This window comes from Polyodon spathula, chromosome 6, assembly GCF_017654505.1.
Source record: "Polyodon spathula isolate WHYD16114869_AA chromosome 6, ASM1765450v1, whole genome shotgun sequence".
Taxonomy (NCBI): Eukaryota; Metazoa; Chordata; class Actinopteri; order Acipenseriformes; family Polyodontidae; genus Polyodon; species Polyodon spathula.
Genome location: NC_054539.1, coordinates 42,721,245 through 42,738,106, shown reverse-complemented (window position 1 = coordinate 42,738,106; position 16,862 = coordinate 42,721,245). Strand labels below are relative to the sequence as shown.

Sequence of the window (16,862 nt, the reverse complement as noted above, 5' to 3'; positions counted from 1 at the left end):
TTCTCAATTCCTATTTGTGTCATTGTATTTTTTTTCCTTTATTTATTTTGCATATATTGTTGATGTGTTTGCATTTTTATTGCCTGTAATTTATCTTTTTATTTTAATTTTTGTTTAATTTTGTTTAATTTTCTGTAAGTCGCTTTGGATAAAGGCATCTGCTAAATAATAATAAAAGTAAACCTAGAACAGTCATGTATATAGAAAAACAAAACAGCTCAATTTCCTGTACCTTGATTCAACGTGCTTGTGGGGCTCACAATTATAAATAAATCAGTAAGACACAGAACGGTATTGTATACACCATGAGTGAGAGAGAGAGAGAGCGAGCAAGCAAGCTCACATGTGAATAAAAGTCATAGTCTTAACTACCTGTTATTGAATTTGAGAAAACATAAGAATTAATTATAAAGCTTTAGTTATCACCCTTTAAAAAGTACCACCTGCAGAACCCAAAGCCACTCGGAATGTAAAAATTAGCTTGATCTCAGTAATACATTAAAAGCAGCAAGCCACACATACTCCCTGTAGGCTGTAGCTGGCATTATTTAACTACTGGTACACATTTCAATATTTTTGCAACCGAGATTTTTAAACCATGTATTTTTTTATTGAATTTGATCCAGGGAACATGAATCTGGGCACAGATTTGAGATATATTCTGTAATTATCTTAATCACTTTTTTTTAAAAGTACATGTTCAATTACAACATAAAAGCAGCATATTTAATACTTCTCATGAAGCCACTTTAAATCTATAAAGTAAACGGTTAACATCCTTTTTATAACGTTGTGTGTGCCCGTCAATATAAAGACATTATATTCGACATTACAATTTTCCCTTTCCGGTGTGATGTCGGACCTGCTGACATCAAAAAGACGTCAAGCACAGGTCTCTAGTCAATTTTTCTCCGGAAAAAGCTGATAAAACCTTTCAAATGGTCGAGTGAGACCGATAGGATGAGAGAGAAGCTGAAAATAAAGGGTCAGATCTGAGCAATACACATAGTCCTTGTACTACAAAGCTAACATGGACAAACAAACAAGATAGCTGCTTCCGCATCCAGCGCTCAAAGAATATCCCAGACATTTGGCAGGCTTTTTGAGGTGTGATAGTAATAAAACAATGACTAGGATCGCATTATTGAGGAGTTTGGCGATATGAGTGATCAGGAGAAAATTTATCAGTATGCATGACTATGAAGAGGTATGTGACAAATACACAGTGTGGGGCAGGGCTGGAGATGCAGTACTGAGTGTCCTGTTGATATGCAGTGCCTTTTAAACCTGTTTTCACTTTGAATAAAAAATTACTTTTAAACAGCGCATGTGTGAAAATAAATTGGACACGACGCACCCGACAGTCACTGAATAAATGGACCGCAAAGGGTTAAAAATAAAAGTCATAGGTGGTTAGAATGCTACAGAGGATTGTCCTTATGGAATGAATAAGAAACAGCTTGGTAACTTATGTTGAGTAAATCTCAATTAAAAAGTAAGGAAAATCACTTGCCAAGTTTTCAAAATAAGGCCCATAGTGTTGGATTAAACAATGGAATACCCACACAGTGTACTCACCAGTAACGTGCATCGTTTATTCACAAAGTGACCACTTTACATAACAGAAGCAATAATTCACTTCACACTTCCAGAATTTGTGAAACTGTCAATAGTTCCCCTATGAAATAGCCCATTTCTAGAACCACATGCCTGAAATTGTCTACAGAAACTGTTATGACAACTGTCAAGTAGCAATACAATATGTATTTCAATAACATTCTTTATCATTAACATTTGTATGCAAATAAAAACTGGGTTTCCATGGGTATTTCCATATTTGTGTTTCATGCCAAAAGCAAACAAGACTAAAAAAAACAGGGGTTTTGAATTCATGGTAAATTCTACATTACAAGTCTTATGTACAATATTACATATGACCGTTCTGGGCTACAGTATGACTGTAGATTGCCTAAAAACAAATTACATGGTTTAAGACAGGGACAAATATTTACTCAATCTGATGGAAAGTATAAAAACATCAGGTCAGGGAAAAATACATACAAGTGAAACCAAATACATCTGAATGAGGGTTACAGAAGAATCAATCTACTTCTCCCGGAGCCAAAGCTGCCCGTTGAGTTTTAGTTTTCTCCTGGAGGCTCCTGCTGTGGAGTTGGGCGAGATATTGAAGGACCGCTTCTTTGCAGTTTGCACCCCGGCTTGTCATCTCTTACTCGATGTCATCTTCAGCTAGGCTCTGTGCGCTCACAATACGCTGGAAAAATCAGGACAGAATCGGGGCATTAGCAGCCAAATTATCTACTGACACAACACTTGTTACCTAAACTTAATGTTATTCAGACGATATATAGTCAACTAATTAATATGCATTCCAAGGGACCAGCAAAAAATGTCTTATACCTATTATCAGGAGTCACAGTAACACTGAAATGTCTTTGTAAAGCAATTTGGTATGGTCTCCGGTAATACTTGTGCTTTGAAGCCATGGCATATGCTAATCTAAACCATAGATACTGAAATGCTGTACCACATACAGGTAAAGTACCTCTGGGCTTTGGGGCTTCAGTGAAAATGTGTTTTGATTTAGTTTGTCTATGAATATTCTGTTAATTTCTTTTTGAGTTTATGAACATTGTGGTTGATTTTGTAGGATTTCAGGTAAGCTTTGTGCTTGCGATTGCTGAATCTCCCGACAGGAAACAAAAAACCTCAATAAAACACAATGCTCCCCCTTTAACGCTGTAGTCGGGAGCCATAGTTAAGAGACCGTGCTGTTTGTGTTCCGCCTTATAACGAGAATACTAGTGTTAGTGTAATGGAATCATGGGGCAAATGGGAGCCATGACCGTACCGCCTTATAACTTGTGACACAGTACGAAGGGCTGCCTTATAAAGGGGGAGCACTGTATCACTTTTGACTTACAGACTTGATTAACTGCGTTTTGGATTGTCTGATGAAGGCTTTTATGTTAACTTAAAAGTAAAAAAACAACAAAACACTTGCCACCGTGTTGTATGCAATTATGTCAATCAATTATAATGGTCTGTCTGCAAAGGATTATGTGAATTTGTATTATAAAAAGTAATTTACAATAAGCGACTGCAAAATTTCTGTGGGACCATGTAGAAAATTACTGCGTCAGGAAATTTATTTCATCCGTTTTTTTTTTTGTTTGTTTGTTTTTAATGACAATTGATGGTAAATTAAATCAGGAGTAGTCTATAATGACTTCCCCTTTAAAAGTGATACAGTGGGCAGATTTTCAAAGCATTTTCTCAAACCTTAAATATAAGTTAGATGCATTATAGAGTAACTACTGGTTTGCAGTGGTATTCAACTCTCGCCCTCAACCTGCTTGGCGTAAAAAACTAGACTGGATTCAATCGAAGGCCAGAGTTGAGTACCACTGTGCCTAGAGCAGTGGTACCTTTAATTGAACTAATAATCTGCTTAATTAGACCTTAACTGTTCTCAGCTCTTAAACAGTTGCACAGTTCAAGTTACTTATAAAATGTTATAGCTAACTTGAAATCTGTAAAAAGGTTTAATTATGCAAATGATTAGTTCAATTAAGGGTACCACTGCTCTGGGCGCAGTGGTACTCAACTCTGGCCTTCGAGTGAATCTGAATTCAGCCGTTTCCTGATATTATACTAGAGTAATGTCACAGACTTGAAATAGCAAAGAGGCACTGTTAGAGACTCTTCACTTTGGATACATCCAGGTGCATGTTGCTCTTGCATTCCTTCTTGTCCTAGCAGCTATCAAACTATAGGGGGTTTAAAAGAATGCTCTGGCTTGAACTTAAATCCCAGAAACAGACATTTTTCAGAAGACAGAAAAGTCTGTATTGTGGATTCAATTCAAATTACTTAATGTTAAAGTGTATATGTTCAGGTGTCAACACGTTAACTTATCACCAGGGATACCAGTTTTCCGCAATAAAAAAAAACCCTGCAATTAAAATAAAAGGCTAAAATTGAGTGACCCCCCCCACCCCCCGGGTCAGATTATAAGATAGACAAACAGTACTATTGAATGATTTTTTACAGGAAGTATTTATTGTCACACTTTCAAATTCGAAGGAAGTTACAAGTTCACCAGAGTGTCATCAATCAATAATATAAAGAAACACACTATTTTACTTTAAACATTACTGTGGCAGAGCAAAGCTCTGCCCTTTTTAAATTGGCAGGGATGGGGTTAATTTCCCCTACCTGCCTGGGTTTATTATGTTCAGGTGGCTGGGGTTGATTAGGTTAATTAATGATCAATCAGCACCCAGCCATCTGACATAAAAGGAGGCCTCTGCTTCTCATAGGGGAAGAGGGAGCTGAGGAAGCAGGTTGGTGGTTTTTTGGTGGTTTGTGGTTTTGAAATTTTAATCCAGTGAAGGCATTGCCCAGCCTGGAAACCTTATTTTTGTAAGTTTTGTTTTCTTTGTTTAGGTATTTGTGTTTAAACATCTTTCTTTTGCCCTTGTGCACGTTTATTTTGCGTTAATTTATAATAAAAGTATATATTTTTTTGAACTGCAGTCTGTCTCTGGGCCTCTGTCCACTCGCCAGCCTGCCACATTTACAAATACATCTGTACTAATAATAAAAACCAAAAAAAATTGTATTTGTGTTAGTCTATCTAGAGTTAGTCTTTGTCACCTGGATAGCTATTGCCAAACTCAGTGATCCAATCTTTAGGGGTGATTTTTATTGGTTTTTGGCATCTTTAAAACAGCTGCTTGTAGTAAAAACACACTGAAGTAAACTACAGCTACGTTTAAGCATGAATGTGACGGGAGTGTGTCTCGTGCACCAGAAGCAGTTTTACTGAACAAATATGTTTACTAAATTTAAAGTAAAATTACCTGTGATTATATATGATAAGTGTACTGATTTGGTTATAAACAACAAAAAAACACCTTGCATGGTTTTTACAAATGTAAAACAAATATTTCTGACAGCATAGAACACTTGTTATTCCGCAGCAAACCGATTCCCAGGATCCCTGTTTATTAGGGCTGCTACGATTAAATTAAAAATCTATTTTTCGATGGATTCCATTCCTCATTAGATACATTGATATAAATACTGGATAATCGATTCAATCATTACATTATCATAACACGCATTAAAAACACGATTTTAGTTTATCATGTTAACTGCACCGAATGCCCTGCCTTGCTATTTACAGTATTTCTCTTAGACAAGCAGTGGGCGTGCTCTTCTTTTCCTGCTCATGTTAACTAGAATCTGATTTGCTGGTCCCATCCTACCAATGAATTAGTTTTGAAAATGCTTTGTAAGTACAACCCTCTGTGTATCAAATGTAAACTAACAAAAAAGCGTGCCACCTTGTATTCAGAGCAGGACGACAGGTTTGTATTCCTGGCAAACAGCCTGTAAATAAATTGTGCACATTGAAGAAAACTGACTGTATATAGTTTGTACTTCCTAAACCATTACAAAATCATGCGGAACATTGATGAACGACAACATTGTACAGGAAAACATGGCAGTCAAAGTGTTAAGGCCGGTTTATATTCCATCGCTCGACTGTTGTTGAAGATCAAGGTGACCTGTGATCATCGCTGTCTTGTCGCCATGCAGTTTATACTTTCTACCAGCAATCACCCTGCTCAAACTGCAGTCGCTGACAGTTCAAATCAACTGAACTTTGACCTTGTCGCTATGGTTATTACAACAGCAAAATGGATGACAGGTTGCTTGTCGAGAAGCTGTTCAACGTTTATCTAAGATTATATGCAGTCGATAGAGTTAATTACAAAGATCAGATGAAAAAGGAGAATGCATAGGTATCAATTGCTGAACAAATGCAATCAACTTGAGTATTTTAACCTCACTGAAAGTGTAACCAGTGAAGTTTAAATTATAAACACAGCAACTGCTGTTTTAAACACTTTGTATATTACAAAGTGCCCCAGGTTCAACCCATTATTATTATTATTTATTTATTTATTTATTTATTTTTTAAATACAGCCACATCCACTATTTTCAATCATAATAATTATAATAATAACAAAGCATAATATTGTGTGTGCTACAAACTAGGGCTCTATTAGAAGGTTTGTTCGCTAGCCAGGAATTAGAAGATTGTTTTAAACCTTCAAAGGTTCGTCAGACACCACACACACTTTTTTTTCTGTTAATAGAAATAGTTTGACAACGTGTGAATACTCTAAATAACACATTAAAAGTCACTTGCATGCAAAATTCAATCTTTTGATTTGTAGAATGCATATTATCTAAACAAAAGTTGTTGTAATAAAATCCAACACCAAATCGTTATACATAGCAACTCTACATGGCACTGCTGTCATGTATGAAGCAGGTTACATTATTATGCCAAAGCATAGGGAGGTACCTATAGCAGTTGTAGTGCTTCAGTAAAACATGTACCAAATATCTAGTGTACAAGACAGTGTAAGAAAAGTGCTATGGTAGAACATGTTTGAAACATACAAAATATACGCTAATAATTTGAATTTCGAAAAACTGAGCACCGTCCGTCCCTCCCCCCCTCCAGAGGCAAATTTCTTCATTCGCCATCAACAGCAAAGCACTGTATAATTGAAAGCTGTATCAAAAGAAATGTCTCAAAACCCCTCTGCTGTTTGGGATTTTTTTTGTTAAATGCCCAGATGACCAAAAAAAAAAAAAAAAGTTGAATGCAAACTATGCAAGCATTTATCATGGAGGCACATCCAATCTCTGGGGTCACATTACAATTCTAAGTTCATATTATTAGTATTATTAGTAAAATGTGACTGACTGATAATCCGTTTGGAACGGTGATTTAAATAAAAAAATCTACCCTTTGTTGCAGCCATACTACAAACTCTGAAAAAGGGATTTAAATAGTAAACTATAAGGCAATCATGTTAAAATCAAGTAAATTCTTATTTGGAATTTAAGATTAACTTTGGTGAATTTACTGTAATCAATTGCATCTTGAACTGACTTGTTTTAAAGCTTGAAAAAACATATGAGTCATATCAGTCCATTTTTTTCTTTTTTTTTTTTTATTTAAATAATTTTTAATATAGGGTTGATCAGACAGGGCTAAATCTAAGAATGATAAATAAGCAAGAGTATTTATGCACTACATTGCTGAGGTAGAAAGAAAGCAACTGCAAGAGAAAATAAAAGGTGCAAAAGATCCTGTCAGTGATGTCAGATGGTTCAACCGATAGCGCTGTCATAGAAGAGGAGCTAGTATATGTATGATTCTGCCAGAAAGGGCTGGTAACTGTACAGTTTGTTGACATGCAAACTGTGGAGAGGGCAGATGCCCAACACATCTCAGAAGCTATGTCTTCACTCATGAGGCAGATTGTTTCAGACCCTGTTGAGACTTATTTTTGCATTTTCTTTTGTCATCATTACCCCCCTGGAACGACGCTGGCTGGTAAAATCTGTGTTGTATGTGGATTCTTCCACCCACTAGCCAGGGTGGCTAGTGCATGGAAAGGTTCATTTAAAGCCCTGTTCTACACCTAAGCGTACTCCACAATGCTTTCAAATTAGACTTTACATGCAGAATTTACACAAACTACTCCACACTGATAAAGTTAAAAAATACATATAGAATATAAATAAGTACAGTGCCGAGAAAGTTTGTGAACTCCAATAATTATGGAAATTCTATAGTTTTACCAGGATAGCCTTCTTGAATCAAAACTAGTCTTTTCTTAACTATCCAATAGAGTTTATATTAAAAAATTCCATGTCTTTTGAAACAAAATGATGTATGAATTAGACAATGAGTAATTAAAATTCAGGGTATGTGAAAAAGTAAGTGAACCCTGGTTTTATCAGCTCAATTAAGGTGATAATTAGAATCAGGTGTTTAAATAATTAGGTAGATCTTCAGGGGTGAGTTTGGGAGGCCCGAACCTATACAAAGACCAGAAACTTTGAGTTTGGTCTTCACCATACAGGTCTGTGAAAACACATCATGCCATGATCAAAAGAAATCTGAGGACCTCAGAAAAAGTTATTGATGCTCATCAGTCTAGAAAGGGTTACAAAACCATTTAAAGATTTGGGGCTCCACTAATCCACTGTCAGAATGATAGTCTACAAATGGAGAGAGTTCAAGACCACAGTCACTCTACCCAGGAGCAGTCGTCCTACCAAAATCTCTCCAAGAACAAACTGGAAAATCAGCAAGGAAGTCACAAAGAACCCCCAGAGTAACATCCAAGGATATGCAGGCCACTCTCGCCTTGGCTAATGCAAATGTTCATGACTCACCTATCGGAAAAAGACTGAACAAGAATGGTGTTCATGGAAGCACAGCCAGGAGGAAACCACTGCTCTCTAAAAAGAACATTGCCGCCCATCTGAAGTTCAAAGAGCACAACGATGATCCACAAGGCTTCCGGAACAATATTCTCTTGACAGACTAACTTTTTGGCCTCAATGACAAATGTTACCTTTGGCGAAAACCAAACACTGCGTTCGAACCGAAGAACCTCATCCCAATCGACAAGCATGGTGGTGGGTGTGTGATGGTTTTTGGGGCTGCTTTGCTGCCTCAGGACCTGGATGGCTTGCCATCATTGACACAACCACGAATTCTGCATTGTATCAGAAGATTCTAGAGGAGAATGTCAGGCCATCTGTCCGTGAGCTGAAGCTGAACCGAAAGTGGGTCATGCAGCAAGACAATGATCCTAAACATACAAGCAGATCTACAAAAGAATGGCTGCAGAAGAAGAAATTCTGCATTTTAGAATGGCCTAGTCAAAGACCGGATCTAAACCCCATCGAAATGTTGCAGCAGGACCTGAAGCGAGCTGTCCATGCAAGGAAGCCCTCAAATGCCATCGAGATGAAGCAGTTCTGTAAGGAGGAATGGGCCAAAATTCTTCAAAACAGATGTGAGAGACTGACCAATAGTTACGGGAAATGCTTAGTTGAAGTCATTGCTGCTCAAGGGGGTGCCATCAGTTACAAAATCTAAAGGTTCACATACTTTTTCACACATGGATATTGAATGATAAATCATTTGTGGATAAATAAATGTTGAAAAACTACCATGTTTTTGTGTCATTTGTTTAATCAGGTTATCTATCTATTATTAGAACTCAGATTAAGATCTAATAACATTTTAGATTTGAAATATGTAAAAATCCTAAGGGGCTCACAAACTTTCCCGACACTAAGATTTACAGGGAAAAACAGATTAAGTATTCAAGTATTCATAAGTATTCAACCCCTTTGCTACTGTAGGCCTAAATCAGCTGAGGTGCAAATGATTTGTTTGAAAAGTCACATTTAGTGAAATGGTTTCAGCCTGTGTGTACTCAAAGTGGTTTAACTTGTAGATAATTTCCCTCAGGTACATAAAGACTTAAGCCGCAGCTCACATAGCAACAAAGCAATCATGAAGACCAAGGAGCTTTCGAAACAAGTCAGGGATAAAGTGGCAGAGGCACAGAGCAGGAGAAAGGTTAAAAAACATTTTCAAAAAGGTGCCGATTAATTATCCCTCTCAGCACAGTGAAGTCCATCATTAAGAAGTGGAAGATGCATCATACCACCCAGACACTACCCAGATCAGGCCGCCCTCCCAAACTGAGCAGCTGGGCAAGCAGGAAACTGGTTTGGGATGTCACTCTGAAGCCAACAATGACCTTGAGAGATCTGCAAAGTTCTGTGTCTGAGATGGGAGTCAGTGTTCACACAGCAACAATAAGCCGTACCTACACAATACTGGCCTGTATGAATGGGTGGCAAGAAAGATGCCATAACTCAAAAGCCTCATCTTAAAGAATATATGGAGTTTGCAAAAAAGCATGCTGATGACACAACAGACATGTGGAAACAGGTTTTGTGGTCAGACCAGACAAAAACTGCACTTTTCAGTCTAAATTCCAAGCGTTATATCTGGCACAAGCCCAACACTGCATATCACCCAGTCAACACCACTGTCAGGAAAGAGGGGAGAATGGAAGGTGCAAAGTACAGGCAAATCCTTGAGGAAAACCTGTTTGAGCCATCAGGTCATTTCAGCCAGAAAATGACCCAAAGCACAAAGCCAAAGCCACACTGGAGTGGTTGAACAAGAAGAGAATTAATGTTATTGAGTTGCCCAGTCAAAGAATCCAATCAAATTTATGGCGAGACTTGAAGATTGCAGTCCATCGACGATCCCCAACAAACTTAAGAACTGGAGCAATATTTCTGCAAAGAATGGGCAAAAATTTCACCATCCTACTGTGTAGAGACCTATCCAAAAAGACTCATAGCAGTAATTGCTGCAAAAGGTGCTTCTACAAAGTACTGACTTAAGGAGCTGAATACTTATGCAACCAGTAAATTTCATATTGTACATTTTCTTTAAGTTTTGCTAACATTAACAAACTCCTTACATAACAGTGTTCAGTTTAACCCCTACAGCTTTGAATAAAAAACGTTTGTTTGAAAAACTGCATAAATTATTACAAAATGTGACATTATTGTTGAGGGTGAATACTTCTGCAAACCACTGTACATATTATACATTACTGCACCAGTGGATCGTTATTTTAAGCCAGCGGTATGTTTCAAACTACAGTACATTGCAGTTCGTTATCATTGGATCTCTTTAAGAAATAAATCATGAATCGGTTTTGATGTCATAGGTTTTGTCTAGCATCCTGCCACCCTCGTCACACTCTTTAGTATTCTTAAGGAAACTGGCCCACCTTATACATACAGTTACCTACCTGACTGATGGTTGGGAGTTTGGTTAGCAGCATCTGGAATACTGGTGGGGGAAGCGTCTGCTGTAGGACCTGTAATAACTGTTGAGGCTGTCCGCAAACAGCAATGGCGTTCGTCAAGTGATCTACCCCCTTCTCATAGTCTCCTGAACAGATGACAACAAACGGGAAAGTGAGCAGGCAAAAGACAAGCACATCGGGTAACTTGAAATAAAGAATTCTGCTCTTTACAGTACACAGCAGCTGTTCCTATTGATAAAGACACAAATACATTGCAAAAATCATCTAGGAAATCAAGATAGTGTGTAAACAAAGAAATTAATTTAGATTTGTTGCTGCTATATGTTTCCATATTCAGATTACCAAGAGCAAAGTTGAGTACTTTTTTCACTCACTATGCAGGAGTAGGTATTACAATTCTTTGTACAACTGAAACAGAATCTATTTTAACAAATAATTTTTTATTCAGGAGGCCAAAAGTTTGTATCCTAGCAATGTGCTGAAGTTGGCTACCTACAGTACTAGCACTAATATAAGTGCATAACTACATAATCAGAGTTAATGCAAATTGGCAATGGGAGACTTCAAACTAGGGGTGCTGTCAAACACTGCGTATTATAACTTCTACCTGTACTGTACAGTAGAAAAAATGTAGCCTACACAATGCCAACTGCAAAACATTTGTTTTAAGCATACACTGCTTATGCAGCACAACTTAAATTGTTCACTTAAATAAAAAAATAAAAAAATTGACAATATTAAGTTTCTGGTTACAAAATGCAGTCAAAAGTGAATTTGTTACTTAACAAAAAGACAGCACCTGTTTCAAAAGGCCACCGAATACACCTGCAACCAATGCAGATAAGCAAGATCAACAAAAACTACAAAAGGCCGTTTAAATAAATTGTATAATAATAATAATAATAATAATAATAATAATGACCTGGCAGCCTGCGCTAACTAAGAGGATTTGTTTTTCTGTTTGGACTCGGAGGAATGTTGAGCAGCACAGGCAGGCGAACACTCCAGTCTCTTCAACATTCAAAAGACAGCTCTTTTTTTTTTTTTTTTTTTTTTTTTAAGCATCAGAATAATATTCTACTCACAGTTCATTGTTGGATTTAATGCAGCATCAAATCTGTTCTGTTGCACACAACTCTGCTATCCTATTGTTGTCTTTAGATATTTAAGAATATTCCAAACCCTGCTCTTTTGAAACATTTACTGCAGGTTAATTGCACATTACACAGCACTGGGAAAATGACTGACTGTCTCAGTGTTCTTGCGTCATTAGTATAGTAAGCACTTCTGAACAAACATTACAGTCTGTGCTGGAAGAAATTCAAACGTGAACATAAGTGTACACTAAAATCAGCTAAAATAACAAAAACTGCCGATCACCGATTGTGTTTTTTTTCCTTGTATCAATGAAATGCCAACAGGCTACCGATTATCGGTGCACCGCTACTTCAAACTGCACTCTAATTTGATGCATTGGTTCACCAATATATAATCGAAGCTCAGGAAATTTGATGGATAATCAGTAATCAATGCACTGATTAACTGTTGCATCTCTAATGCTCATACATAAACTAAGATTACCAAGAGCAAAGTTGTGAATGTGGCAGCACTGCCACCTCACACCTCGCTCACCCCAAGCGTCAAAGTGATACGCCACTTGGGCATATTAGTATGTGAAATGTACCTGCCCCAGTCCAAATCAACCCACATTTGGCAGCTCCAATTTTAAACACTTAAACAATATATACATAAATGGGGAATACTGTACAAAGATTTGTTTGAAGTTTTATGCAAGCTGAAAATCTCTTAGCAGGAGTAAAAAGTTATAGTAAAAGGGTTACACTTTATACATTATAGCAGGTGGGGAGGCAATGTCCTAGATGTGAAATAGCAAAGAGACACAGACAGACTCTTCACTTTGGATACATCTACATTTTGATCTGGCATTCTTTCTTGTCCCAGCAGCTACAATAAACAACTGGGGGGTTTAGGAGAATGCATGAACCTGAAGAAAAGGTACTATATTTTCTACTGTAGCCTTATTAGTGTAATCACATATATGCTTACTTTGTATACGTGTTACAGAGGTATTACCAGTCAGTGCATTTATTGGTGTTCCTTTCCCTCTTCCCAAGTTAACATTCAAATTAGGATTTGGAAAACCAACAGATCACTATTCCAGGAAACAGTTTATTTTGTGTAAAAGAAAATCATTAAAACAGTCCTACCTTGTGCTAATAATTCCTCTCCCAGTTGAATTTCTTCAAGGAAGAATTTCTGAACTGCTTCAGCATCTTTCAGATCTGGCAACTATCAGTTAAAAAAAAAAAAAAAAAAAAAAAAGGGTCAACAATGAATTATTCCCAATTCACGTCTACATTATGACACAAAACACATGTGCACTTTAAATTTGTTTGTAATTTATTAGGAAACCATGTCAAAGTTTGATGCATTCATTTAATTCAAGAACAGTACACAACTATTTTAAAAGCCAAAACTGAAAGCTATGTTTAAACTGTGAAGTTATGCCAAAGTCAGGTAGGAGCCAAGGTGTGTTCTTGTCAAGCAGCATATGCAAAGCAGACTGAAAAGAACAAAACTGCCACCCACAAAGGGCAGTTCTGAGCTCAAAAAACAGAAGTTATCATTTGCTTTCAGTTTAAGATATTTGTCAGATACGTTTTAACTAAGTAATTTAAATAAATTAAAATGAAATAAAAACATTTCTTACCCTGGAAAAACCAGCTTTGTCCTTAGCAAGTTTCTGCTTTCTCCTACCTGGTGAAAAAGGAATACAAAAATAAAATGTTAAAAGGTATTCAGTACGGCACTGCAGCTAGATCTTGCAAGACCAACAATCTGGTCAAAACAACACTTGCATCTTTATGCATCTTACGCACAGAAACCACAGAAGAATTCTAGGAGGCAAGGTTTTTTTTGTTTTTTTTTTTGTTTTTTGACATAAGGCGGAAAAAACGTCAGGTTATCAGCCTATTGAACACTCTAACACCAAGAATTTTCTGTAACACATTGACCAAAATTTGTTCTTCAATCCAGACACCAATACATTTAACTAGAGTACTGTCCTACATGTGAAATAGCAAAGAGACTCAGAAAGAGACTTTTCACTTTGGATAAATCTAAGAACATTTTGCTCTTGCAATTTTCTTGTCTCAGGCTCATTGTGAACTGCGGGTAGGTTTAAAACAATACACTGAATTGAAAAGGGAACTTTCTACATTAAAGCAACCAGACAATTCAAAATTGCCAAGATTGAAATCCATGCGACTGTTCTTGTTTTCTGTGGAGGCAAGCCTGAGACTACCTAAATCCATGATCTGGCCTCATTCACCACAGTACAATAAACCGCACTTAATAAAAAAAAAATAGGTATTATTTATAAGCTTTTGCTGTTACAATTGCAGGGCAACATTTTCATTCAGGTGTATCATAAGCATGCACAACAGAGGCACACTACATTATTACAGTATAGACATAGATAAGTATTGCAGGTTGAACAACAACATTCCAATTGCATAGCATTTTAGCAGATTCCAGATCATACTATAAACTGAATCTGACAATCCTGAAATATCTAGTAAAACCTGGGACTAACAAAACTATGTAATTTGAGTCTTTTTAACATCCCTGTATTTTATTATTTTATTTTTTCTCTCGAGTTGTGAATTTAATCATTTATAACCAGAACCAAAGTAGACATCTTGGGTTAATGCATTTCATATTTCATGTGGAGGGTCCAGTTCCTACCTTATACAAGTATCATATACAAGGTCAGGGAACTCACCTCAAGGTCAAACAAGCAGCTGGTACTGACAACCAGTACTATGCATGACCATTGACCACAAGGGCTTATGTGCAAGATGCACTGGTCAAGGCACCAAATAAATCAACGTTAAGTTATATACTGCATCTCTATACAGTGGCATTCAGGTAGAAGATTATACTTACGCTGGTTGTCAAGAATATACTTACGCTTTGTTGAAGAAAGACTTTAAAAAAAAAAAAAACTAGTTAGATTAACTGGGTCGCTTGTTGGCCAAACGATTCTATCTGTATCACCCCTGTTACAACGTAAGATAGCAGGGAACAAAAATGAATTCGTGTTCTAAATAGATGTATTGTTCACATAACTGAGCACACGGTCCACATTACAGTACAATGTAATAATAGCTTCATTTATAAAATATATTAAACTTCTATCTATTCCTAGCATATTCCAGCACCTGGGCCTACAACTTGTCCGTACCCGAGTAACCTGCTGCCGAGTGTCAGCTCCTCATGTTTACACAAACCCTAGTTTTCTGTATTCAGAATGTAACGTGCCTCTTAACATACAGATGGGGCACGAAGTACAAAATGTGTAATACTGTAAATACCCATATATTAATAAAACTCGCTAGAAGAGACATACAAAATAAACAGGGATACTTGGTGTAAACAGACTACTACCACTACAAAAAACAACGGCTGGGCGAAAAATGTTCAGTGTAATTTTTCAAAAAGGTCTCGTGTCCAATGAAAACCTCTAGGTCTTACTGTCAAGCTCTGCGTTCACGTAACGCAACAACCAAATCCTCATAACGTAATACTATACTAAACAGTTAACCCCCAACTTTACGTAAAGACTTGTGAATTCAAGGCACAGTGTGGCCTTCTTCTATATGCGAATGCCACGAACTGCCTCGACTTTAGGCTAAAGAAGTTTTAGGTGGATTTTCACCTTGTCACCTAATTAAATCAAAATAGTCGTATAAGGATTGCACCTTAAACTCAATCAATTGTTTATTACTGAATACTTAGTTCTATACACATAACGATTAACCCCCCTTTCAGAGTTAACCTCCCGATACCAAGCTTCACATGCTCTCTCTCCCAGGCCTTGTTCCCCCACACAGCAGGCGAGACTCACGTTCCCGCAGTCGGTTCTTGAAGTTGGGGTCATTCCGTCTTTTCCTGTCGAAGTAGATGCAGTAGCCGATGAAGATGGCCCCACAGACCCCGGCGGCGATCGCACTTGTCTTTCCCCCCATCATGTCTCTTAGCAGCACGGTGTCTCAGCGACAGGAACACTGGAAGCGCAGGATAAATCAGAGAAAGCACATAACCCCGACTCGCTGCGCATCTTCCACTGCTGAAAAGGACCCCAGCCCTACATCGCTTCCATCATCAACCGGTGCCTCGAGCGTCTCCAGCTCAAAGCCTGATTAAAAAGACACAAAAGAGGGGGACCTAGTGTAACATTATGTTCTCGCGATATACATGAATGCATTTTTAAACCTACTTTCTGTTTCTCTTTTATACCCATTAACGACTAACCTAATAAAATATGTATAGTAGATTATTATTTTCAGGCACTTGTACTGAACGCCCGTATATGGGTCCTCCTGTGAGTCATTCAGCATGGCATTGACATGCAGTGCCATTCATGGTTGCCAACTGGGTGGGTTTTAATTTTTCAGAAAGTGATGCTAGGCGGGATGTCTATTTTTTGGGCGGTTTTAGCAAAAAAAATAAATAAATAAATAACATGAAATCTCTGCCATGATTAACATAACACACCGAATCAGAATCTGAGTAAGCGCAACACAGACAGCCCCACCCCTTGTCCTGTCAAGTATCCACCAATAGGATTACTGTTTTTTTTTTTCGCGGGAAAATAGTTAGTTTTGTAGTGCTGAACAGAAACCCCTCAGATGATTGATTGATAGATAGATAGATAGATAGATAGATTTTTTTCCCCCACTTCCTCAGAAGGAGAAGCAGGCTGTACATGTACTGCCTTAATACTGCACTAACACATGCTAGTTGCATCCTGGCTTCATGTATCTCATCATTACAAAAACAAAAAAATAATAATACTTTCAAGAGAGACTTGTTTAAACCTTATTTAAACTATTAGTATCAGGTTGGGTGAGGTAGGTTTTGTTTTGGCCATTTCAACAATACTGTGTATGTCTTGTGAGAGGTGCAATGTGTTAATTTGACTTTGGCCAATTTATCTACATATTGTATAGGCAAACATAACAAGCAATATGTTATGAGATGGGAGAGTGTGGAACAACGCAAGA

At 37.4% G+C, this 16,862-nt stretch overlaps 1 protein-coding gene and 2 non-coding genes across 3 annotated transcripts; all 3 read right to left on the bottom strand.

The window, feature by feature from the left end:
• Nucleotides 1-1,574: 1,574 nt before the first annotated feature.
• On the bottom strand, nucleotides 1,575-15,950 carry LOC121317208 (mitochondrial import receptor subunit TOM20 homolog). The gene is made up of 5 exons (XM_041252893.1): nucleotides 15,704-15,950; nucleotides 13,505-13,551; nucleotides 13,002-13,083; nucleotides 10,756-10,898; nucleotides 1,575-2,275 (listed from the first exon to the last, which is right to left on the bottom strand). Exons 1-5 carry the CDS (start codon nucleotides 15,825-15,827, stop codon nucleotides 2,231-2,233), a joined length of 441 nt encoding a protein of 146 aa, XP_041108827.1. The 5' UTR covers nucleotides 15,828-15,950; the 3' UTR covers nucleotides 1,575-2,230.
• Nucleotides 3,680-3,816, bottom strand: LOC121317775. The gene has a single exon (XR_005950537.1). It is a non-coding gene; the product is annotated as a small nucleolar RNA SNORA14 (small nucleolar RNA).
• On the bottom strand, nucleotides 12,643-12,774 carry LOC121317774. Its single transcript, XR_005950536.1, has one exon. It is a non-coding gene; the product is annotated as a small nucleolar RNA SNORA14 (small nucleolar RNA).
• Nucleotides 15,951-16,862: the final 912 nt, after the last annotated feature.

What these genes read in the sequence shown, in the direction of transcription:
- LOC121317208 (XM_041252893.1), bottom strand. Translation starts at nt 15,827, where the DNA reads ATGATGGGGGGAAAGACAAGTGCGATCGCCGCCGGGGTCTGTGGGGCC. An exon ending in ACAAAGCTGGTTTTTCCAGG is followed by an intron (nt 13,084 to 13,504) that starts GTAAGAAATGTT and finishes TTTAACTGATAG; the next exon opens with TTGCCAGATCTGAAAGATGC. An exon ending in AGAGGAATTATTAGCACAAG is followed by an intron (nt 10,899 to 13,001) that starts GTAGGACTGTTT and finishes TCATCTGTTCAG; the next exon opens with GAGACTATGAGAAGGGGGTA.